The 26,144-nt window shown below is 42.2% G+C and overlaps 1 protein-coding gene across 1 annotated transcript; it reads left to right on the top strand.

Moving 5' to 3' along the window:
• Window positions 1-10,184: 10,184 nt before the first annotated feature.
• Window positions 10,185-17,433, top strand: LOC139408295 (NLR family CARD domain-containing protein 3-like). The gene is made up of 7 exons (XM_071152006.1): window positions 10,185-10,476; window positions 10,966-12,715; window positions 14,823-14,996; window positions 15,444-15,611; window positions 16,238-16,411; window positions 16,595-16,632; window positions 16,877-17,433. The coding sequence occupies exons 1-7, from the start codon at window positions 10,185-10,187 to the stop codon at window positions 17,431-17,433; spliced, it is 3,153 nt and encodes a 1,050-aa protein (XP_071008107.1).
• The last annotated feature ends 8,711 nt before the right edge of the window (window positions 17,434-26,144 follow it).

Here is a 26,144-nt window from a genome sequence, read left to right as displayed (position 1 = left end):
GGGTAAATGTTGACTGACTGATCTACAAATAATAATGAGTAATCTTCTTTTCTGGGATTGTGTTGGCGGATCGCATCCAACTTCTAACGTACATACACATACCTACTGTACTGCAGTGTGAGGCCAGTCACGGCCTAACTACATTAAATTATCTTCATTAGTCCTGTTCCAATGAGTAGTTATTCATGATGCAAGGTGATCTGTAGAAGAGTCAGTCAGCAGTCGCCTGCACTGTCAGCTGCAATGTCGACCAAGCCCAAAACTCTGTGGTACAGCACCGCTTCCATTCAATTTAACGTTCCAGAACGTTTTGAACGTTTCCCTGTATCCAAAACACAGTATCATAGAATGCAATTTAACGTTCCAGAACGTTTTGAACGTTTCCCTGTATCCAAAACACAGTATCATAGAATGCAATTTAACGTTCCAGAACGTTTTGAACGTTTCCCTGTATCCAAAACACAGTATCATAGAATGCAATTTAACGTTCCAGAACGTATTGAACGTTTCTCTGTATCCAAAACACAGTATCATAGAATGCAATTTAACGTTCCAGAACGTTTTGAACGTTTCCCTGTATCCAAAACACAGTATCATAGAATGCAATTTAACGTTCCAGAACGTTTTGAACGTTTCCCTGTATCCAAAACACAGTATCATAGAATGCAATTTAACGTTCCAGAACGTATTGAACGTTTCCCTGTATCCAAAACACAGTATCATAGAATGCAATTTAACGTTCCAGAACGTATTGAACGTTTCCCTGTATCCAAAACACAGTATCATAGAATGCAATTTAACGTTCCAGAACGTTTTGAACGTTTCCCTGTATCCAAAACACAGTATCATAGAATGCAATTTAGTCAGTTCACATCCCATGAAGGATCAGAATACTAAATAATGGACTATTAAAAAAACATAGATACGCCACCCGAACAAGGCGCCACCCGAACGCCACCCGAACGCCACCTGAACAACGCACCACCCGAACGCCACCCGAACAAGGCGCCACCCGAACGCCACCCGAACAAGGCGCTACCCGAACAAGGCGCCACTCGAATGCCACCCGAACAAGGCGCCACCCGAACGCCACCCGAACAAGGCGCCACCCGAACAAGGAGCCACCCGAACAAGGCGAGGGACCAACCTCCGCGGAAGTCGTGACAGCAACACACAGCCAAGCACTTCATTTAGAAAGTGTATTATAGTAAATAACATTTGTGGGACTGGATTTCTATTCAATGAGAATTCTGGGTAGAAAGTCCTTGAATGACATCTCTAAAGTGAACATGAGTAGAAGCAGAAGCAGATTGATCTTAATTGTATGGGATGTTGTTGATTAAAGCCAAGTTTACCGAAGTCTCTAAATGACGGTTATGAAATGATAGCAAAGCCTTTGTTTAAGAAAACAGTGATGACTTATTACTTTTTAGCTTGCTCTTTATTTTGATTAAATTACCAAGTGAGTGCGCTTGATTGAGACCAGGTATCAAAAACATTAGAATTTCGATTCAAAACAGATTTCCACCATGTGATCAAAACACTCGAGGCAGGATGTATTTACGAGTTTCCCCAGTTTGCCTTAAATCATAATGAAATGGTCATAGCGGTGGGTTTTGTAGTTTGGCACCAAGAGTTGTAAACTGTATCCCAGTAGGTTTCTTACCCTGTGAGCAATACTAATGATTGCCTCAAAAATACACTGGTTGTGCTACTGGTTTAAGTTTCGTTGTTAAGTTACTATTATTGTTAAAAACATGCACATTATCAAAAGCTTGAAAGCAATCTCATTGGTCCCACTTTTAAGTTTACAATCAAGTCCAGGGTCAGCACTTTTGATTGGAAAGGTAAGGTACGAATTGCACTGCACCTCTACGTGTTTTCATTATGAGATTTTTTTTATTTTTATGAGGTAATTCCAATAAATTACCATCTAAAATCTAATAAAATGTCATTTGTCACATGCTTCGTAAACAACAGGTGGAGACTAACAGTGAAATGCCTAATTACTGGCCCTTCCCAACATTGCAGAGAGAAAAATATAGAAAAATAATAACACAAGGAGTAAATACACAATGAGTAACGATAACTTAAAATTATGACAAATAATGTAATAAATATGGTTCAGCAGCCTGGAAACTGGATTAGCTTCATAGGTCTCAGGCTGACTGTCAGCCGGTCTAGTTCAATAACATACACCAACCACCAGAGAACAGTGTTGTACCTTTGCCTGGGCCCAAAGTACATCATGTACTCTGTTCGGAAACTGCAATGCTGCAATTGAATGTCATATTGTCATGTTTAGACAGTGTGCTATGGTAAAAATACAACTTCCCTTCCACCCCAACAGTTGCTACTGAGAGGCAAAGGATTCTAAATGATTTGTTAGAATGATATATTTTGGGAGAGACAATTCAAATTGCTGCAGGATTTCCTTTTTCAAATTAAACGCATCAAATAATGTGACAGCAATATTCGGTTTTTCATCAAAATAATTATTTTTGCGAGCTAACATGACGTATTAAATACATTTGCATATGTCGCAAGAGAAAATCTAATTCGCCTTTATTAAACTCGACAGATAATATTGCATCAATGGCTGTCGATTTGACTCGTTTGACTGCTAGGATTTAAAATAAATCCGCTTTGCGCATGTGCAAAACAATAGATAAATCCATCAATTGAGTTTGAGTGATGAAAGTTGGGACAGAGGATTTACGAAATCTCAGCGCAAGAAACACTGTTACGAATTTAAAAGAACGAATGTTATTTTTGGCAATTGTGTCTCATTCTGTGCCAGATGTTATACAAACTGTTACAAAGGTATAAGGCAAATAGTTAGGCCTATTTGCGTGATTGACTTGTCATTTCAATAGGCCTAAACTACTGAATAAAACCTCAGTTTATGATTCTAATTAAACTTTGCCATGGTTTATTGAGCTAGATGCAGGGAGCCTATAGCCTATAGCCCCAGATAGCCTCCAGTAGCCTAGGCAAGATGTAATTAACATGAACGATTTAGCAGTTTGCATAGTTCATATTGACAGACTCATTTATTCAATCTAAATAGCGAGGCGTTATCGAGGTAAGAAGGGCTTGTGTTGTCCAATATCCTACTGGAATAGGCTACTGAGGATGGGGTCATAATTTAAATAAAAAATGAATAATATGGAAATGAACAGACAGTTTTTAAACTGTTTTTAATTTTTTTTAAACCTGTAGCCTAATCTGATTTACAGTTACGGTCAATCTAATGCATTCTAGCAATAGCTGGTTGGCAATTGCGATAGAGCTGTGACCATGATCACAATTGATAGCGTTCAATTTAATTAACTAAACATGGCTATTAATAATTGCATAATAACACAAGGCTACAACAGCAATAAACTGAAGTTGTAGGCTATTTATTAAATCCATTTGCCAGCTCCATGCAAATGTATCATTCTACACATTTCATGTCAGTTTCATTGTGTGAGTTCCATAAACTCCATTTCAAATTTTAACTGGTTTGATACGGTTTTACATAAGCAAAATCGAGATTAGAGTGGAGTTAAAAGCACCTCTTCCATCTAATTTATCTAATGCGCTCTTGTGCGTCCAAAGTAGGTTTAAACTTTTTCAGAGCATTTTTGTCAGATTAGTTCTTGATGGGCATCAGTTCTAGCATGTTTTTTTTATTTTATGGAAAAAGGGTTAAAGCAGTGGTGCCCAAACTAGGGGTCACGAGCCCATTTGCGGTCGCCTGATATGAAAATGGGATCGCGGGAGAATTTCCAAAATCCTGAGACTTTTTCCACATTTTGTTATATTACGGTCTTATTCTAAAATAGTACCCCCCGCCAACGCGCGGCTCCAGCAGCGCATCGACACCGACCTCGGGGACGACCTGGAGGGCGAGGCGCATTGCGACCCGGATGGAGACGGTGGAACTCTCGCACCATTGAAGGATCCATCACGTCCTCCACCGGAACCCAGCATCTCTCTGCCGGACCATACCCCTCCCAGTCCACGAGGTACTGAAGGCCCCTCGCCCGACGTCTCGAATCCTGTATGGAACGAACGGAGTAAGCCAGGGCCCCCTCGATGTCCAGAGGGGGCGGAGGAACCTCCCGCACCTCAGACTCCTGGAGCGGGCCAGCCACCACCGGCCTGAGGAAAGACACATGGAACGAGGGGTTAATGCGGTAATAGAGGGGAAGCTATAACCTTTAACAAACCTTGTTCACTCTCCTCAGAACTTTAAATGGCCCCACAAACCGCGGACCCAGCTTCCGACAGGGCAGGCGAAGGGGCAGGTTTTGGGTCAGGAGCCAGACTCTGTCCACACCGGGGCCTCACAGGCGGTGACGGTCTGCGCCAACTTTCTGGCCAACAGGCGACCAAGCACTCTGCGCACCAGGGACACATGCACAGCTGGTGTAGCGGAGTATATAAAAATGTCATCAATATACACCACTACACCCTGCCAGTGCAGGTCCCTGAAAATCTCGTCTACAAAGTCTTGGAAGACTGATGGCGCATTCATCATCCTGTACGGCATGACGAGGTACTCATAGGTGGTACTGAAAGCCATCTTCCACTCGTCTCCCTCTCTGATACGCACCAGGTTGTAAGCGCTCCTGAGATCTAATTTGGTGAAGAAGCGTGCATTGACTCTATAGCTGTGGCTATGAGTGGTAGCGGGTAACTATACCTCACAGTGATCTGATTCAGACCCTGGTAGTCAATAAACGGGCGCAGACCTCCCTCCTTCTTCTTCACAAAAAATTAACTTGAGGAGACGGGTGAAGTGGAGGACCGAATGTACCCCTGACGCAGGGATTCGGAGACATGTTTCCATAGCCTCCATCTCTGCCTGTGAGAGGGGATACACGTGACTCCTGGGAAGTGCAGCGTCTACCAGGAGAACTATCGCACAATCTCCCCGTCGATGAGGTGGTAATTGAGTCACCATCTTTTTGGAGAAGGCCAGAGCCAAATGCACGGTGGAGACCTGGTCTGGACTCTCCACCGTAGTAGCACCAACGGAAACCCCTAAACACCTACCTGAGCATTCTCAAGACCACCCTGTGAGAGCCCTCTGTAGCCAAGAAACAGTTGGGTTATGACAAGCTAACCAGGGTAGGCCCAGCACCACGGGAAACGCAGGAGAGTCAATAAGGAAGAGACTAATTCTCTCCGTATGACCCCCCTGCTACCCCCCTGCGTGACCTCCCTAATCAACTCTGACCCTAATGGTTGACTATCTAAGGCATGAATGGGAAGGGCACATCCACGGAAACTATGGGGATCCCTAAACTATAGGCTAAAGCTATATCAATAAAATTCCCAGCCGCGCCTGAATTGACGAGCGTCTTATGCTCAGGGAACGTGACAGACACAAACATTTGTGCAACAGAGGGTGACGCCAGAGTGCCCTACCTGCTGCCTCGATTCCCAAAAGGAACCAACCCAGCACCGACTGGCAGTGTGACCTCTGCGGCCACAGATGGTGCACGAGCGGGAACCCCCTCCAGTCTCCCTGCGCTCTGCCCCTCCCAGCTCCATGGGTATCGGAGAGGGGGTGCGGGAGGATGGAACCACCAGACCCCGATCTGATCGTCCACGAGTAGCCAGCAGGTTGTCCACCCGGATGGACAGGTCCACCAGCTGGTCAAATGAGCAGACTGCAGCGGTAATGGTCGATCAGGGCCCTGTTGTTCCATCCCGCGCCGGCAGCCAGGGTCCTAAACTCCAGGGTGAACTCCTCAAACTGGTCCACATTTGCCTCTGACCTCGCCATGATGGATAATCCGCCATTTTGAAAATGTTGTGCAACTATTGAGAAGTCCAGATAATACGTTATGAGAAAGACGTCATATTTTGGTTTTCTGGTCAGAGAAAGTATTTAGCTAAACTTTTTTTTTTATCCTCTGAGAATGAAACCTTTCCCTAAACTTGGTGTGCAGCATCTATTGACCAAGATCATTGTAAGTTGATACCTTGAACGTCATAGCTGCTGGAGTCAATTAAGTTGAGTGAGTGTATGGTCTTTTCAAATGCTCTTGGAGGGTTGGAGCCTCCTGCTGGCTCTGAAGATTGACCTGGAATTTAAATTTAATTGATGGAATTTACAAGGAAAGTGAATTGAATTTGTGGAATTGACCCCAACTCTGAGAACTATACAACATAGATTTGAGATATGTAATCGCTGTTTATCTGAGTCACTTGAAACTTGATTTCTACATAACTTCCTGTTTCAGTGTTTCCTCATTGTGTATCCGTTCAGGATGATCTAGCTGATCTGCGCTTCTGTGTGACAGAAGAGACCAGTCAATTGCCTCAATAACTAAGGTAGGATGGAAGAGAAACTGTAAGTCTCTATGTTTTTTAAATGTTCATTATACACTGACTGTACAACACATTAAGGACACCTGCTCTTTCCATGGCATAAAATCCAAGATGGTGTAGCAGTCAGACGTCTTTGTCCTTTGTCTTGTCTCGTATATATCTTTTTATATATTTTTATTTGCATTCTTTTTAATATTTTTCCTAAACCTCAACTTCAAAATACTCTCCTGCAACCCGCCTCACCCAATGTGGTGTGGATCAGTTTTTTTTCTAAAGTATTTCAATTTACCTCCGAACTGGAATACCTCAACTGAAGCTAGATAGCTAACTAGCTACCAGCTATCAGCTATCAGTCAGCTAACCTTAAGCTCGGAAAGCTCTCGCCAGTTCGTACAACGCGTTTCAAACCAGGGCATACTAGACCTATTTTTCTCTCCATATCCCCGGATTCCTACCGCAAACTCTGAACCCTTTCATCTGGATCATGGCAGCTAGCTAACCGCAACCCGGGTTGACTACTCCTGGCTAACGTTTCCATCACGGAGAATGCACCAACTAGCCTGGGGCTAGCCCATGATAGACCAATCTCCCAGCTAGGGCTCCTGGGCTACTCCTGAAGCCCACTCCTCGGCTACAATATCCGGACCCCTTCTACTGCCGGTACGGGGCAATGAACCCCGCCGATCCTTCACGACTGGAATACCGACATAATCTGCCCGAAGATTCCAACAGGCCCCTCAGAATCGACGTCCCCCGAAGGCCCATTCTGCTAACCGCGGCCTGCTAGCTATCTATAGCAAATTGGACTGTTAGCTGATCCACCGGCTAGTTTCTTGGACCACTATACCCATTTTGCCAATTGGACTTGGACCCCTCTGCAGCTTGGAAGCCTACTAATTACACGACTGGTCTATCGTCGTCACCGCACGAGGAGGCAAAAACAGACTTTTCCCCCATCGCGACGTCCCTCTAAGGTCCTTATGCTAGCTTGCTAGCCCCGGCCTGCTAACTGCTAGCTTGCTAGCCCCGGCCTGCTAATTGTCTGAATTGCCGTGTCCCCATACCCACTGCACTGAGGCTAGGAAACACTGTCACTACCGATAAATCCACAATAATTGAGAATTTAAATAAGCATTTTTCTACGGCTGGCCATGCTTTCCACCTGGCTACCCCTACCCCGGTCAACAGCACTGCGTTCCCCACAGCAACTCGCCCAAACCTCCCCCACTTCTCCTTCACCCAAATCCAGATAGCTGATGTTTTTAAAGAGCTGCAAAATCTGGACCCCTACAAATCAGCCGGGCTAGACAATCTGGACCCTCTCTTTCTAAAATGAAATTATGCCGAAATTATTGCAACCCCTATTACTAGCCTGTTCAACCTCTCTTTCATATCTTCTGAGATTCCCATAGATTGGAAAGCTGCCGCGGTCATCCCCATCTTCAAAGGGGGAGACACTCTAGACCCAAACTGCTACAGACCTATATCCATCCTGCCCTGCCTTTCTAAAGTCTTTGAAAGCAAAGTTAACAAACAGATCACTGACCATTTCGAATCTCACCGTACCTTCTCTGCTGTGCAATCTGGTTTCAGAGCTGGTCATGGGTGCACCTCAGCCACGCTCAAGGTCCTAAACGATATCATAACCGCCATCGATAAGAGACAGTACTGTGCAGCCGTATTCATCGACCTGGCTAAGGCTTTCGACTCTGTCAATCATAAAATTCTTATTGGCAGACTCAACAGCCTTGGTTTCTCAAATGATTGCCTCGCTTGGTTCACCAACTACTTCACCGATAAAGTTCAGTATGTCAAATCGGAGGGCCTGTTGTCCAGACCTCTGGCAGTCTCTATGGGGGTGCCACAGTGTTCAATTCTCGGGCCGACTCTCTTCTCTCACTGCTGGTGATTCTTTGATCCACCTCTACGCAGACGACACCATTCTGTATACCTCTGGCCCTTCATTGGACACTGTGTTAACTAACCTCCAGATGAGCTTCAATGCCATACAACTCTCCTTCCGTGGCCTCCAACTGCTCTTAAATGCAAGTAAAACTAAATGCATGCTCTTCAACCGATCGCTGCCCGCACCTGCCCGCCTGCCCAGCATCACTACTCTGGACAGTTCTGACTTAGAATATGTGGACAACTACAAATACCTAGGTGTCTGGTTAGACTGTAAACTCCACACTCACATTAAACATCTCCAATCCAAAATTAAATCCAGAATTGGCTTCCTATTTCGCAACAAAGCATTCTTCACTCATGCTGCCAAACATACCCTCATAAAACTGACCATCCTACCGATCCTCAACTTCGGCGATGTCATTTACAAAATAGCCTCCAACAATCTACTCAACAAATTGGATGCAGTCTATCACAGTGCCATTCGTTTTGTCACCAAAGCCCCATATACTACCCACCACTGTGACCTGTATGATCTCGTTGGCTGGCCCTCGCTTCATACTTGTCACCAAACCCACTGGCTTCAGGTCATCTATAAGTCTCTGCCAGGTAAAGCCCCGCCTTATCTCAGCTCAGCAGGTATTCCTCACTGGTCACCCCCAAAGCCAATTCTTCCTTTGGCCGCCTCCCCTTCCAGTTCTCTGCTGCCAATGACTGGAACGAACTGCAAAAATCTCTGAAGCTGGAGACTCTTACCTCCCTCACTAGCTTTAAGCACCAGCTGTCAGAGCAGCTCACATATCACTGCACCTGTACATAGCTCATCTGTAAATAGCCCATCCAATCTTCCTCATCCCCATACTGTATTTATTTATCTTGCTCCTTTGCACCCCAGTATCTCTACTTGCACATTCATCTTCTGCACATCCTACCATTCCAGTGTTTAATTGCTATATTGTAATTACTTCACCACCATGGCCTATTTATTGCCTTACCTCTCTTATCCTACCTCATTTACACATGCTGTATCTATATTTTTCTACTGTATTATTGATTGTATGTTTGTTTATTTCATGTGTAACTCTGTTGTTGTTGTTTGTGTCAAACTGCTTTGCTTTATCTTGGCCAGGTCGCAGATGCAAATGAGAACTTGTTTTCAACAAGCCTACCTGGTTAAATAAAGGTGAAATAAAAAATAAATAAAATAAACATAGACTGACCAGGTGAATCCTTGTGAAAGCTTTGATCCCTTATTGATGTAACCTGTTAAATCCACTTCAATCAGTGTAGATGAAGGGGAGGAGACAGATTAAAGAAGGATTTTTAAGCCTTGAGACAATTGAAACATGGATTGTGTGTATGTGCCATTTAGAGGGTGAATGGGTAAGACAAAATATTTAAGAACTGTCAAGAACTGCAACGCTGCTGGGTTTTTCACACTGAACCATTTCCCGTGTGTATCAAGAATGGTCCACCACCCAAAGGACATCCAGCCAACTTGACACAACTGTGGGAAGCATTGGAGTCAACCTGGGCCAGGGAACCTGTCCCATAGTGTGTTTGATTCTGTTGATTGGGTCTGTTGATCGGGTGTTTTTTTTAAATTATTATCATGACTATTGTTTATGATTGGGTTATCTTCTGTTTACAACCCAGAAGTGAGATTAACAGTCTCTTCCCAGTCACAGCAACACAGTGTTCTAGCCCTCCATTAACAGTCTCTTCCCAGTCACAGCAACACAGTGTTCTAGCCCTCCATTAACAGTCTCTTCCCAGTCACAGCAACACAGTGTTCTAGCCTTCCACCATTTCCAGCCAGACCCTGTCGTATATTCAGACAAAATGTCATCAGACTTTGTGCTGATGGGAACTTAGAGCTTCCTTCTGATTCCTTTGTTGCGACAAAATAGTTACGATCACAACTAACTTCCTTTTCTCAGTGATCTGCAATGGCTCCTGTTCCTGGGCTGCTGCTGGCCACTCTGGAGGAGTTGGTTGAAGCAGAATTTAAGACATTTAAATGGCACCTGACCCAGGACCTGGTGAAAGGCTTTCCTCACATCCCAGTGAGCCAGCTGGAGAACACTGACAGACTGGACACTATGAAGAAGATGGTGGAGACCTACGGTCCTGAGGGAACTGTGAAGATCTCACTGGAGATCCTGAGGAAAATGAGCCAGAACCAACTGGCTAAAACACTAAAGAATGAGTACGATGAGGTTGAGACAACAGAACCAGCAGGTTAGTGGACTGTAAAACAACACAAAGCAGATAAGAGATTACTGATTTTTGCATAGCAGGTAACATAAAGGAGGAACTAGTAGGAGGACGATAGAACAAAACATAATTTTTCTTTGTTTCCCAGAGTGCTCCTTTGGTTCTAGAGGTAAGCTTAATGAATCAAGAAAACACCCGTTGGACCAAAGTGATGTTGTAAACAGTTTTTTGGGGGGCTGAGAAGTGCAGGTAAAACATTTATGAAAACGTCATGAGAAAGACGTCATATTTTGGTTATCTGTTCAGAAAAACTGATCATTGTCTGGTTTCTAGAAAGCATTTAGCTAAACTTTTTACAACCTTAACCAAAAGACATCATGATGACGTCATATTGCAGCCAGTTGTATCCGCTGGACAGGCTCTAGTTATTGCACTCTGACTGATCCAATCCAGACACAAACACATAAAGTTATCATGACCGTAATAAAAGTAAGCTTTGTTTTTTCCTTGCAGTCGAAGACAAACTGAAATGCTATCTCAAGAAGAAGTACGGCTGTATATATGAGGGGACGTCAAAGGAAGGGGATTTTATCTATCTAAATCAGATCTTCACTGAGCTCCATGTGTTTGAGGGGGCCTGGGGAGGGGTCAGAGATGAGCATGAGGTCATACATCCGAACATCAGAACACCAGTCACAGGAGAGACCACTGTTGAAGTCAGAAACATTTTCAAACAACAGTCCGATCAAAAGAAGCCAATCAGAACAGTTCTAACTCAGGGCATTGCCGGTGTAGGAAAGACTGTCTCCATTCAGAAGTTTATTCTAGACTGGGCAGAAGAAAAGGAGAACCAGGACATTGGTTTCATCTTTCCACTTTCTTTTCGCCAAATCAACTCTAATATAGGGGACGACGACTGCAGTCTGATTGAACTGCTTCATCAATTCTTCCCTGACATGGAACCAATCAAGAATCTAAGAAACAAGTCTAAAGTTCTGTTCATATTTGACGGTCTGGACGAGTGTCGACTCCGTCTAGACTTCAACAATAAGGTCCTGACAGATGAAACAAAGCAAGCCTCTCTGGACAAATTGATCACAAATCTGATCACAGGTGAGCTTCTGCCTTCTGCTCTCATCTGGATAACCTCCCGGCCTGCAGCAGCCTATAAGATCCCTCGAAAATACATCCAGCAGTGGACAGAGGTACGAGGGTTCAATGACCCACAGAAGGACGAGTACTTCAGGAAAAAAATCAGGGATGACAACATGGCCAGCAGAATTATCACACACATGAAGTCATCGAGGAGCCTACACATCATTTGCCACATACCAGTGTTCTGTTGGATATCAGCCACTGTTCTAGAGAAACTGTTGGGTGAAGCAGAGAGAAGAAAGATACCTAAGACTCTGACTGAGATGAACATACATTTCCTGATCTTTCAGATAGACAGAATGAGAGAAGCAGAAAATTCCACAGGAAGTGACAGCATAGTCCTTAAACTTGGAGAGCTGGCATTCCGTCAGCTGGAGAAGGGACATCTGATCTTCTACAAGGAAGACCTGAGAGAGTGTGGCATTGATGTCACAGAAGCATCAGTGTACTCAGGTTTATGCACAGAGATCTTTAAGATGGAGGGAAGGACGTGTCAAAAAACTATGTTCAGCTTTGTGCATCTGAGCATCCAGGAGTTTCTTGCTGCTGTATACGTGTTTTTCACATTCATAAACTGCAATGAGAACCCACTGGTCAAACAGAACACCCTCGTCAAACTTTTGAAATGGCGGAAACACCAACAACCTATGATTGACTTATACAAGTGTGCAGTAGATCAGGCCTTACAGAGTGAGAATGGACACCTGGACCTTTTCCTCCGCTTCCTTCTCGGCCTCTCACTGGAGTCCAATCAGACTCTCCTACAAGGCCTACTGAAACAGACAGGAAGAAGCTCACAGACCAATGAGAACATAATTGAATACATCAAGAAGAAGATCAGGAAGAATCCCTCTCCAGAGAGATGCATCAATCTGTTTCACTGTCTGAATGAGTTGAATGACCATTCTCTGGTGGAGGAGATCCAAACCTACCTGAGCTCAGGAAGTCTTTCAGAGGCCGAACTTTCACCTGCACAGTGGTCAGCTCTGGTGTTCGTGTTGCTGACTTCAGAAGAGGACCTGGATGTGTTTGACCTGAAGAAATACTCCAGATCAGAGGAGGGTCTTCTGAGGTTGTTGCCAGTGGTCAAAGCGTCCAGAATAGCTCTGTGAGTTCCCGTATTAACGTCATGCTCAATATTAAATGTGAATATATTCAAAAATTCAACAACTATTAAGTCATTGTAATTAATAAAGCCTTTTAATGATAATGGATGAATAATTTAAGAACCCTAAAGGAGATCCTTTAAAGGGGCAATCCAGGATTGGTACATCTATTTTTGGAATTTTGTATTAATCATATACCGTATAGGCATTGATTCTTGAAGAATATAACTTATAAATGGCTCATGAGCTTAGTTCTTATCCCATCAGAACCCAACATATAAACTTGTTTTACTCCATTGTTTGAAAACAATGTAATTGTAAACTGTATCACTTAAAAAACATGGTTAAAATTATGATTTTGATCTCATGGATCTATGAGCCCCGTCTCATGAATTTGAGAGTGGTAAACATTTTCCAGCCCCATCCATAACTAGATTTCTGTTACAATTAAGTGAATTTCAGTTCAATGTGCATGTATATACAGTACCAGTCAAAATTTTGGACACATACTCATTCCATTTTTTTTTTTTTTTTTACTATTTTCTACATTGTAGAATAATAGTGAAGACATCAAAACTATGAAATAACACATATGGAATCATGTAGTAACCAAAAAAGTGTTAAAAAAATGTAAATATATTTTATATTTAAGATTCTTCAAAGTAGCCACCCTTTGCCTTGATGACAGCTTCCATCACACCACTGATTCTAACGTCTGGTCTCAATATCTAGTAGACTACAATGTGAAGCACATTCCTCACACAAGATCATCATGCTTAAATATCTCCTTTAGCCCAAACTGACCTCAGGGTCTCAAGTTTACAATGTGTTGTTTTCTTCTTTGCACTCTCTTGGCATTCTCTTAACCAGCTTCACCTGGAATGCTTTTCCAACTGTCTTGAAGGAGTTCTCACATATGCTGAGCACTTGTTGGCTGCTTTTCCTTCACTCTGTAGTCTAACTCATCCGAAACCATCTCAATTGGGTTGAGGTCAGGTGATTGTGGAGGTCAGGTCATCTGTTGCAGCACTCCATCACTCTCGTTCTTGGTCAAACAGCCCTTACACAGCCTGGAGATTTGTTGGGTCATTGTCATTTTGTTCAAGTGTGCCTTGAATTCTGTAAATAAATTACAGACAGTGTCACCATCAAGGCAACCCCACACCATCACACCTCCTCATCCATGCTTCACAGTGTGAACTACACATGCGGAGATCATCCATTCACCTACTCTGCATCTCACAAAGACACGGTGGTTGGAACCAAAAATCTCAAATTTGGACAGATTTCCACTGGTCTAATGTCCATTGCCCGTGTTTCTTGGCCCGAGCAAGTGTCTTCTTCTTATTGGTGTCCATTAGTAATGGTTTCTTTGCAGCAATTTGACCTCGAAGGCCTGATTCATGCAGTCTCTTCTGAACAGTTAATGTTGAGATGTGTCTGTTACTTGAACTCTGTGAAGCATTTATTTAAGCTGCAATTTCTGAGGCTGGAAACTCTAATGAACTTATCCTCTGCAGCAGAGGTAACTGGGTCCTCTCCTGTGGCGGTCCTCATGAGAGCCATATTCATCATAGCTCTCAATGTTTTTTTGCGACTGCACTTGAATAAACTTTTAAAGTTCTTGAAATTTTCCAGATTGACTGACCTTCATATCTTAAAGTAATGATGGAATGTCGTTTCTATTTGCTTATTTGAGCCGTTCTTGCATAATATGGACTTGGTCTTTTACCAAATATGGTTATCTTCTGTATATCACCCCTACCTTGTCACAACACAACTGATTGGTTCAAACACATTAAGAAGAAGAAGAAATTCCACAAATTATCTTGAAATGCATTCCAAGTGACTACCTCATGAAGCTGGTTGAGAGAATGCCAAGAGTGTGCAAAGCTGTTATCAAGGCAAAGGGTGCTACTATGAAGAATCTCAAATATAAAATATATTTTGATTTGTTTAACACTTTTTCGGTTACTACATGATTCCATGTGTTATTTCATAGTTTTCATGTCTTCACTATTATTCTACAATGTAGAAAATAGTACAAATAAAGAAAAATCCCTGTCTAAACTTTCATTTGTTTGTATGTTGGATTGTTTTCTTCATTAGGCTGAATGGATGTAACCTCACAGAGAAATGCTGTGAAGCATTGGCCTCAGTTCTCAGCTCAAACACTTGTCACATGAGAGAGCTGGACCTGAGTAAAAACAAGCTGCAGGATTCAGGAGTGATGCTACTCTCCGCTGCACTGGAGAGTTCACATTGTAAACTTGAGACCCTGAGGTCAGTTTGGGCTAAAGGAGATATTTAAGCATGATGATCTTGTGTGAGGAATGTGCTTCACATTGTAGCCTACTAGATATTGAGACCAGACGTTAGAATCAGTGGTGTGATGGAAGTAAAAGTACATAAAGGCTGTTTACACACTTTTTTTTCTATAAGCATTTACCCACCTATCCCAGAAAAATGTAGGGAGCATTGCTTTATTCCCCTAGAACAGAGATCAGCATTTACCCACCATTTTGTTTTTTTATACCACTGACTGCATTGAATCTGGGAGATTGTATATCAGAAAACAGACTAATATGATCACAATCATTCTAAATAATTGTACTTCCATTCAAGACTTGTTCCACAGGTCATCTCCAGTCTTTCTACATGTCTGCTGTTCTTCATTAGCATCACCGTTTTCTGAGTATTTATTTGTATTTACTCTTGTTTCGTATCTAGTCTGAATGGATGTCAACTCACAGAGACAAGCTGTAAAATCTTGTCTTCAGCCCTCACGTCTTCACACCTGAGAGTGCTGGACCTGAGCGACAACAAGCTGCAGGATTCAGGAATGAAGCTGCTCTCTGCTGGACTTGCGAGTCCACACTGTAAACTGGAGACACTGAGGTCAGTTTGGGCTAATGGAGATATTTAAGCATGTTGATCAATGTTTAAGGAATGTGCTTAAACGTTTGGGCTTGATAACTGAGCATCATCTCGTTTTAGGAAGCCATCATAATGGGCTGTTGCCTTCCACTCACTAGAAACTTTAGTAACAGTAAGCAGTGGCCTAGTGGTTAGAGCGTTGGGCTAGTAACCGAAAGGTTGCTAGATCGAATCCCCAAGCTGCCGTTCTGTCCCTGAACAAGGTTGTCATTGTAAATAAGAATTTGTTCTTAACTGACTTGCCTAGTTAAATAAAGGTGAAATAAAAATAAATTTAAAAAACACCCAACATGTGTAGTAACACCGTAACTACTGATGTGACCTGTAAGAAAAGGAAGCACAGCAATTAGGAATTGTTTGGCAATGGAGTTGAGTGTTTTTAACGTGGATTAAGAACAGTCAATTCATCGTTATGTGAATACAAAAATCTTAATTTTTATAATGTAACAACAATGTAACAATATGTTATGTAACAATGTAATAATACGTTACATAGTAATACAAAGTGTTACTACAGATATCGAATCCCTGAGCTGACAACTGTTACCAAACACTTGATATCAGATAGAATTAAACTATATCCACAGGTTGTCATTCTGTGGAGTCACGAAGGAAGGCTGTGCATCTCTGGCTTCAGCTCTGAGGTCAAACCCTTTTCATCTGAGAGGGCTGGACCTGAGCTACAATCACCCAGGAGACTCAGGAGTGAGCCTGTTCTCCTCTGGACTGGAGGATACCATGTACAAACTACAAACTGTCATGTGAGAACTGAATCTGTAAATCTGTCAAATAAAGGATAAATACAAATATGACTTGTGATAGAGGAACTTAGTCATGGGGTCTCAACTTACTGTTGAGAGATAGAATAGTAGGTATAATTTTCGAAAATTGTTTACAGCAATATTTTTGTTTTTTTGTTGCTTACTTGTTGTTTTTGCTTACAGTGTTCACCCTGGGGGAGAGGGCTGGTTGTTTAGAAGACGTGGGTTATTATTCTGTTTTTGTTCTGCACATATTATCAAAAACACCATTGTCTTACGTCAGATGGTGTCACTCCTACGGTAAAAAAAAAAAATACCTCAACCAAGATACGAGACTGTAAGTGTAGTAGGCAAGTGTTGCCCTGACGTAAGATAATGGGGGAAAAAATAACATTTAATGCAATACACCAATTACATCGCCAATACATAACTGCATCATGATGTTCTTGTCCTTATCTCCCTCAGTGTACGGCTGTGATCTCACACTGAATCCGAACACAGCACACAGATACCTCTGTCTGTCTGAGGAGAACAGGAAGGTGACACAGGTGAAAGAGAAGCAGCCGTATCCTGACCAACCAGGGAGATATGACAAATGGCCCCAGGTGCTGTGTAGAGAGGGTCTGACTGGACGCTGTTACTGGGAGGTAGAGTGGAGTGGGGATTGGGCTCTCATAGCGGTGACATATAGAAGATTATACAAGACGGGAAGGAGACGGCTAGGAGCCAATGACACGTCCTGGAGTCTGGACTGCTGCGGAAACAGTTACACTGCCTGGCACAATAATGAAAACACCGACATATCTGTTTCCTCCTCCCACTCCAACAGAGTAGGAGTCTATCTGGACTGGCAGGCTGGCATTCTGTCCTTCTACAATGTCTCCTCTGACACACTGACCCACCTGCACTCATTCAATACCACATTCACTGAGCCCCTCTACCCAGGGGTTGGGGTTAAGTTTGACTCTTCAGTGACCCTGTGTGATGTAGATACCAAAGACTTCAAAGCAACTCAACCATAACAATGTCATGTTTTCCTACTGTAACCAATCCTACAGGCAATTGGATGAGTAGTGTTGTGTTTGAATTAATTTGTGCTGTTGCGCCTGCAGTATAAAATACATCCTATTCAAGGTTTTTGCGACTGCACTTGAAGAAACTTTCAAAGTTCTTGAAATGTTCCGGATTGACTGACCTTCATGTCTTAAAGTAATGATGGACTGTTGTTTCTCTTTGCCTATTTGAGCTGTTCTTGCCATAATATGAACTTGGTCTTTTACCAAATAGAGCTATCTAGAGCTATACCAAACCCTACCTTGTCACAACACAACTGATTGGCTCAAACGCATTAAGAAGGAAATAAATTCCCAAAATGTACTTTTAACAAGGCACACCTGTTAATTGAAACGCATTCCAGGTGACTACCTCATGAAGCTGGTTGAGAGAATGCCAAGCGTCTGCAAAGCTGTCAATCAAGGCAAAGGGTGGCTACTTTGAAGAATATAAAATATTTTTTTGCTTACTACATGATTCCATATGTGTTATTTCATCGTTTTGATGTCTTCACTATTATTCTACAATGTAGAAAATATTACAAATAAAGAAAAACCCTTGAATGAGGTGTGTCCAAATGTTGGACTGGTACTGTATATCATTTTTTAAAATGGGGGTGGGGGGGATTCAGTCTGGGCCTCAACTTACTGTTGAGTATTTGAATAGTAGAATACAAAAGGTGCAATTTGGTAAATTGGTTGCCGCAGTTTTCCTCTTGTTGTATGTCACTCACAGACATTCACTTAGCCCATGCCATGCCTAAACATTTTAGATTGGTAAAGTAGTCTAGTTAGTATAGCCAGCTATCTAAACTTGTAGTAATCATGGCTGAATTTCCGACTGGGCACAGAGGGCATGTGCCCAGAGGCCCTGACCTCCAGGGTGCCTCCATTGATTTAGTTAGTTCCTCTCACTCTCACTGGCATAAGTAATGGCAAAATGTGTATAATTGCAGGACATTTTCTGTGAAGCAAATGATTTGTTTACCTTTTGTTCATAAAATACCTTTTTAATCCAGGTGCTGCGTTAACGTGTAATCGTATAGCTAATAGGCTGCGTTTGTTGATCGACTGTGAGTGAAGCTACAGCAACCAATGAGATAATGGCTGGGGTCATATTTGCTAGTTTTTGCTGTTCTCCAAATAGCATTTTTCTTTGTTTTTAAATTGTATACATATGCAGTAAATGAGCTTCAATTTAAAAACAATGTGGGTCATCAGACTCACCTGGACACCATCACTTCCCTGATTACCTTCCCTATAAATGTCCCTCCCTTTGGTTCCTTCCCCATCACTTCCCTTGGGAAGGTTGAACACCAGGTGGGCTGTTCTACTGGAGTTGTCGACCATAGGTATGATGATTTAGTAACTTATCATTAAATCCTATAATTTTGCTCCCGAGCAGAAGTCTAAGGCTAGAGGCTAGAGGAGTCACTACAGACCCTTGTTTGAGTCCAGGCTGTATCACAACCGGCCGTGATTGGGAGTCCTATAGGGCGGCACACAATTGGCCCAGCGTCGTCCAGGGTTAGGGTTTGGCCGGGGTAGGCCGTCATTGTAAATAAGAATTTGTTCTTATCTGACTTGCCCAGTTAAATAAAGGTTAAATATTTGTATTTTTTATCCACCCTGTCATAGCAATGTTCTTCTAGTTTTCGTTCAATTTACAGAGAAATTGCATGCCTATGTCTGAAAATTGTGGGCTTCCTCTTCCTGTGAGCTGGGGTAGGCCTATACAGTTGAAGTCGGAAGTTTACATACACTTAGGTTGGAGTCAGTAAAAATCGTTTTTCAGCCACTCCTCAAATTTCTTGTTAACAAACTATAGTTTTGGGAAGTCGGTTACATCTATTTTGTGCATGACACAAGTAATGTTTCCAACAATTGTTTACAGACAGATTATTTCACTTATAATTCACTGTATCACAATTCCAGTGGGTCAGAAGTTTACATACACTAAGTTGACTGTGCCTTTAAACAGCTTGGAAAAATCAAGAAAATTATGACATGCCTATAGAAGCTTCTGATAGGCTAATTGACATCATTTGAGTCAATTGGAGGTGTACCTGTGGATGTATTTCAAGGCTTACCTTCAAACTCAGTGCCTCTTCGCTTGACATCATGGCAAAATCAAAAGAAATCAGCCAAAACCTCAGAAAAAATATTGTAGACCTCCACAAGTCTGGTTCATCCTTGGGAGCAATTTCCAAACGTCTAGGTTAGCCAAAGAAGGTAAACAAAAGGTAAACAAATAAGGTACCACGTTCAACTGTATAAACAATAGTACGCAAGTATAAACACCAAGGGACCACGCAGCCGTCATACCGCTCAGGAAGGAGACGCGTTCTGTCTCCTAGAGATGAACGTACTTTGGTGCGAAAAGTGCAAATCAATTCCAGAACAACAGCAAAGGACCTTGTGAAGATGCTGGAAGAAACAGCTACAAAAGGATCTATATCCACAGTAAAACGAGTCCTATATCGACAACCCAAAAGGCTGCTCAGCAAGGAAGAAGCAACTGCTCTAAAACCGCCATAAGTAAGCCAGACTATGGTTTGCAACTGCACATGCGGACAAAGATCATACTTTTTGGAAAAATGTCCTCTGGTCTGATGAAACAAAAATATAACTGTTTGGCCATAATGACCATCGTTATTTTTGGAGGGAAAAGGGGGAGGCTTGCAAGCCAAAGAATACTATCCCAACCGTGAAGCACAGGGGTGGCAGCATCATGTTGTGGGGGTGCTTTGCTGCAGGAGGGACTGATGCACTTCACAAAATAGATGGCATCATGAGGTTGGAAAATTATGTGGATATATTGAAGCAACATCTCAAGACATCAGTCAAGAAGTTAAAGCTTGGTTGCAAATGGGTCTTCCAAATGGACAATGACCCCAAGCATACTTCCAACGTTGTGGCAAAATAGCTGAAAGACAACAAAGTCAAGGTATTGGAGTAGCCATCACAAAACCCTGACCTCAATCCTATAGAAAATGCATGGGCAGAACTGAAAAAGCGTGTGTGCGAGCAAGGAGGCCTACAAGCCTGACTCAGTTACACCAGCTCTGTCAGGAGGAATGGGCCAAAATTCACCCAACTTATTGTGGGAAGCTTGTGAAAGGCTAAACAATGTATAGGCAATGCTATCAAATACTAATTGAGTATGTAAACTTCTGACCCACTGGGAATGTGATGAATGAAACAAAAGCTGAAAGAAATCATTCTCTCTACTATTATTCTGACATTTCACATTCTTAAAATAAAGTGGTGATCCTAACTAACCTGAGACAGGGAATTTTTACTAGGATTAAATGTCAGGAATTGTGAAAAACTGAGTTTAAATGTATTTGGCTAAGGTGTATGTAAACTTCCAACTTCAACTGTATCTTTTTTATTTACTTTTTTTTTACAGTACCCCAAACTGTGAGTACTGCAATGCGGCTTTGATTGAATTGAGCGTAGCTTTATTCATCTGTTCCAATGTGTTTCTATGAGGTAGCCTAACTCACATTGACAAGACAACTTGGGATGAGAAGTGCTTCAGAAGGGTTCAATAGCAACTCCATGGAATGGCATTGGTTGTTTAACAAAGACATTCTTAGAATAGAACTAAGTCCTGAAAAACAATAACAAATCTGGAGAAAAATGTAAATGATTAGTCACCATAAGCTGGTAGAGAACTTCTTAGAAGAGGATTAGTTTTTTTTTACCAGGTATGTTGACTGAGAGCACATTCTCATTTACAGCAATGACCTGGGGAATAGTTACAGGGGAGAGGACCTTTCGATAGGAATTCGAAAAGATACATCGTTCAAAACATTGCATGAAGGCTGTATCTCTTTCATGCATAGCCTCAGGAAGTTTTACATGTGAAGTCTGCAAGTGCCCCTACAAGGTGCTTACCTTGTAGCACATGGTTACGAGAACAAGGTTAATACCTAGCTCTGTGTGTTTACTGGGAAGCTGAAAGTTAAGAGCTGTTCCTAGTTTTGCCATTGCAGTAGGTTTGTTATATACACGGCTGTCTTAGGCCGACCTCTGTTAGAATCAATATTTGCCAAGGTTTCAAAGAATTTATGTCATAGCGAAATATCCGCCGTAGTTAACTTCCAGCCTAGGGTAGGACATATTCCCTACATATCAAGCAACTAAAACCTTTCTGTGCTTACACCTTATCTGGGCATGATGTTGTGGTATAATATGATCTAATGTAATAATCCAAAGCTGCATTAGACTCTGTACTGTACCATACTGTGCTTCTGTTGTGTAAAATAAGTGATATTGCTTTATAGGCTGATGTTGTGGAACTGAAATCCAGAAGTGTTTCAGGGGCTCCAGATGGGCCACATTAATTGAACAAAGCTCGCTACGTACACTTCACTTAAAAACTTGAAGGCTCTTTGAAAAATGAGTCTAAGTGATGGCTAACCTAGCAGATGGCAGATTCATTGCTGCAGAAGTGAAGAAAATAAAATAAGGGTTCTGCTTGGCAGTTGAACACCAGTGGTAGCTAGCGTAATCGTCTGAATGTGACATATGAGGCACAGGGCAGTAACCAGCTCAGTGAAATCTCATTAAAGGAGAATAGAGGAAATATTGGTTTCAGTAAAATACCGTTTCTTTGCCCCAGTGCCATCTTTTATGGGGTTTGAACCATTAACTCTGACTGAAACAATAGAACTTTGTCCAACTTCTTTTGATTGGCGTGAGCTCGACAACTTCCCTCTCTGCATGCGAGGCAACCCGTTCAGGAAGCTTCGTCTACGGTTCTGACCACAGTAGAACTGGCTCCTGGCAGTAGTGATCAATGACGAAAGCCACATGGCAAGGGTGTCGAAAAACAAATACACAAGTGAAGGGTACACCAGTCAGATTTCCTATTTCATGGTACCTTGAATTCATTACGATCCCAACAAGGCTTGAAGGTGAATACTGCAAATTCCCCTAATGCTTATCAATGACCATACTGTGGTTTTCCAATTCCATTCATTCAAGTGGAATGACAGCGTGGGGAAGGCAAGTCTCAGTCATTTAGGAAAGCGTCAATGGTGAAAAATCTGCATCATTGGCCACCACGTTGCCTAGCAACAGCAGGCAGCCAGCCGCCTGTGATAGTTTGACACTTCCTTCTCACCGGAGCCACCAATGCTCCCACAAGCCTACCAGAAGATACTGATACACCATTGGATTTCCCTTTGGATATGCAATTTAAAGAGATGCTCCACACAAAATACAACCTAACGTTTTTTTTTTCTTCTCCTGAGTGATTTAACCACAGATAGGGTCTCTAATCATAGATTTTTATTTTAGCCAGTAAGTTGACTGAGAACACATTCTAATTTACAGCAACAACCTGTGGAATCGTTACAGGGGAGAGGAGGGGGATGAATGAGCTAATTGAAAGCTGATTAGGTGGCCATGACGGTATGAGGGCCAGATTGGGAATTTAGCTTGGACACCGGGGTTAACACCCCTACAATTAGTGCCATGGGATCTTTAGTGACCACAGAGAGTCAGGACACCCGTTTTAACGTCCCAGACAAAAGACAACACCATACACAGGACAATGTCCCCAATCAGTGCCATGTTTTTTAGACCAGAGGAAAGAGTGGCCCTCCAACACCACTTCCAGCAGCATCTGGTCTTCCATCCAGGGACTGAACAGGACCAACCCTACTTAGCTTCAGAGGCAAGCCAGCAGTGGAATGCAGGGTAGTATGCTGCTGGCAATAAATACAATGAACAAAAATAAATACACAACATGTAATGTGTTGGTCCCATGTTTCATGAGCTGAAATAAAAGATCCCAGACATGTTCCATTCCATACACACAAAAAGCTTCTTTCTCAAACTTCCGTGCACACATTTGTTTACATCCCTGTTAGTAAGTATTTCTAATTTGCCAAAATAATCCTTCCACCTGACAGGTGTGGCATATCAAGAAGCTGATAAACAGCCTGATAATTACACAGGTGCACCTTGTTCTGGGGACAATAAAAGGCCACTTTAAAATGAGCAGTTTAGTCTCACAACACAATGCCACAGATGTCTCAAGTTTTGAGGGAGCCTGCAATTCGCATGCTGACTGCAGGAATGTCCACCAGAGCTGTTGCCAGAGAATTTAATGTTTATTTCTCTACCATAAGCCACCTCCAATGTAATTTTAGAGAATATGTCAGTAAGTCCAACTGGCTTCACAACCACAGACCCATGTGTAGCCACGCCAGCCTCCACATCCGGCTTCTTCACCTGTGGGATTGTCTAAGACTAGCCACCTGGACAGCTGATGAAACTGTGGGTTTGCACAACCAAATAATTTCTGCACAAACTGTCAGAAACTGTCTCAGGGAAGCTCATCTGCATGCTCGCCGTCCACACCAGGGTCTAGACATGACTGCAATTCGCCCTCGTCGTAACTGACTTCTGTGGGCAATTGCTCTCCTTTGCACAGCCATTGAAGAGAAGTGGGACAACATTCCACAGGCCACCCTTACAAAAAAAGATTGCAGTTTTGAACTGCAGTCGACTGTAGTATTTTGGACACAGTAATTGCAGAACAACTGGTCTAAAGCACTGCATCTCAGTGCAAGAAGCGACACTACAGTCCCTGGTTCGGTTCGAATCCAGGCTGTATCAAATCCGGCCGTGACTGTGAGTCCCATAGGGCCAATTGGCCCAGCGTCGCCCGGGTTTGGCCGGGGTAGACCGTCATTGTAAATAAGAATTTGTTCTTAACTGACTTGCCTAGTTAAATAAAAGTTAAATAAAAAAATAAAAATAACAACTGCAGTTACACTGCAAAATTACTGCAGTAAAAAAAACAAGTGTTATTTTGGATGCAGTATTTGCAGCCGGGGCGTCCCGAACACATTTTGAAATTTTATCATTGAAATGTGGCAACAACGGTGTGCTTTCGAACCATGCGGACGCCTAAGAGTAGGCTGTTTGGAGTGTTCATCAAGACTTACATTTTTTAAAATTTTAAGTAACGTTAGCGTGTGGTGAATTTCCAGGGCTCTACGGTAAGAGCATTACATTAGCGAATAAAAAGTCAAAAAGTCAAGTATAAGCACATGTTCGAGTTAGGGTTAGAATCATGTTGCAGAAGCTGTTTCAAAGTCATTCTCCTGATTTGTTTCATAGCTGCTAATAGGCATCTTATATCCCACCTCTCGCAGAAACACTGCTTGGCAGTGGAGGTGTCGCAAGGAGTGAAAGTGCTGATATACTGTATTCATTTTTGGAGGCTCTGTGCACAGGCATAAACGTTGGTATAATTTACTCAAAAATCTACAAAGTGCGACTTTGTCCTCGTGTATCTTGGCTATTTACATTTTTTTGTTCACAAACTTGTTTGTTTTTCAACATTAGTTTGAGTCTGCTACTTCAACTGATTGTGAAGTAAAGGTCCCTTCTCTTACACACACACCGACACGTGACAGAACTAGAGTGGCCCGTTACCACGGTAACGTCCCGCCCTTAAAGGGGCAGGAGAAAATGTTGTCTGATATTTTGATTAAAAGACTCAGGTCACAAAAAATGAAATACAATTGAATATACCACATTACTTCTTACAAATACATTTATTTTAGAAACATTACAAAGCATGGTCATCCATTAGTTTTTTTAAATGTAATTATGTCCCCAAAAATATTTTGGCTGTGAAAAAAATCTGAGTGTTGATATATATTTTGAATCTACCTGCCACAGTGGCTGGTGGACCACAACGTTAAATGGTAGTCACACCAGATACTGACTGGTTTTCTGACCCACACCCCAATTTTTTAAAATATATTTTTAAAGGTATATGTGACCAACAGGTGCATATCTGTATTCCCAGTCATGTGAAATCCATAGATTAGGGCCTAATGAATTCATTTCAATTGACTGATTTCCTTATAGGAACTGTAACTCGTAAAAATCTTAGAAATTGTTGCATGTTGTGTTTATATTTTTGTTGCTTTTTCACATTAACTTAACCATCTTTTCAAATTCCAAACAATCGCCCATCTTGTTTCTGCAATTCTGAGCAATGTCACTTGCTTCAAGTGAGTTTCCTGAAACATTTCTATTATCTAACTAACCTTAGGCTTGGAGCTCATAATCTTCTCAACAGAGGGGGAATTCACAGGGATTATGCCCACTCACAGTCACCACATGGTAGGCTCCATGGATGGATTATGGAGTACACAATGTCCTTTTTCACATTCAAGTCAGTACACATTACCACAACACCACACCACACTGAATACGGACATCTACATTGTATATTAAGATTTCATCCCAAATGGCACCCTATCCTTTTACAGTGCACTACTTTTGAGCAGAGCACTATGGCTCCTGGTAAAAGGAAGTACACTATATATAGGGAATAGAATGCCATTTGGGACAGTCTAATTCCTCTTTAAAGCTGTGATGGCATTTACTTACAATGTACTGTACCCACTAGTCATATGTATTAAAATGAATACTGGTAACCATCATGGTTAATAGATTATAGTTCAAATCAACTGTATGTTGTCTATGGCATTTTCCTAAAAAGTGTTAACTATGTATAACAGTTTCTGGTGGGAATGGATACATTCCAATTGGCACCCTAATCACTATATAGTGCACTACTTTTGACCACCGCCAATAGGGCTCTGGTTCTATTCAAATGATTCCACAAAGACAGGGTCACA

This window comes from Oncorhynchus clarkii, chromosome 5 (assembly GCF_045791955.1).
Source record: "Oncorhynchus clarkii lewisi isolate Uvic-CL-2024 chromosome 5, UVic_Ocla_1.0, whole genome shotgun sequence".
Lineage (NCBI taxonomy): Eukaryota > Metazoa > Chordata > Actinopteri > Salmoniformes > Salmonidae > Oncorhynchus > Oncorhynchus clarkii.
Note: the sequence above shows the minus strand (reverse complement) of the source record. Positions and strands in the feature narration are given on the sequence as shown.

What these genes read in the sequence shown, in the direction of transcription:
- LOC139408295 (XM_071152006.1), top strand. Translation starts at nt 10,185, where the DNA reads ATGGCTCCTGTTCCTGGGCTGCTGCTGGCCACTCTGGAGGAGTTGGTT. An exon ending in AAAGCGTCCAGAATAGCTCT is followed by an intron (nt 12,716 to 14,822) that starts GTGAGTTCCCGT and finishes TTTCTTCATTAG; the next exon opens with GCTGAATGGATGTAACCTCA. An exon ending in GGGCTGGTTGTTTAGAAGAC is followed by an intron (nt 16,633 to 16,876) that starts GTGGGTTATTAT and finishes TATCTCCCTCAG; the next exon opens with TGTACGGCTGTGATCTCACA.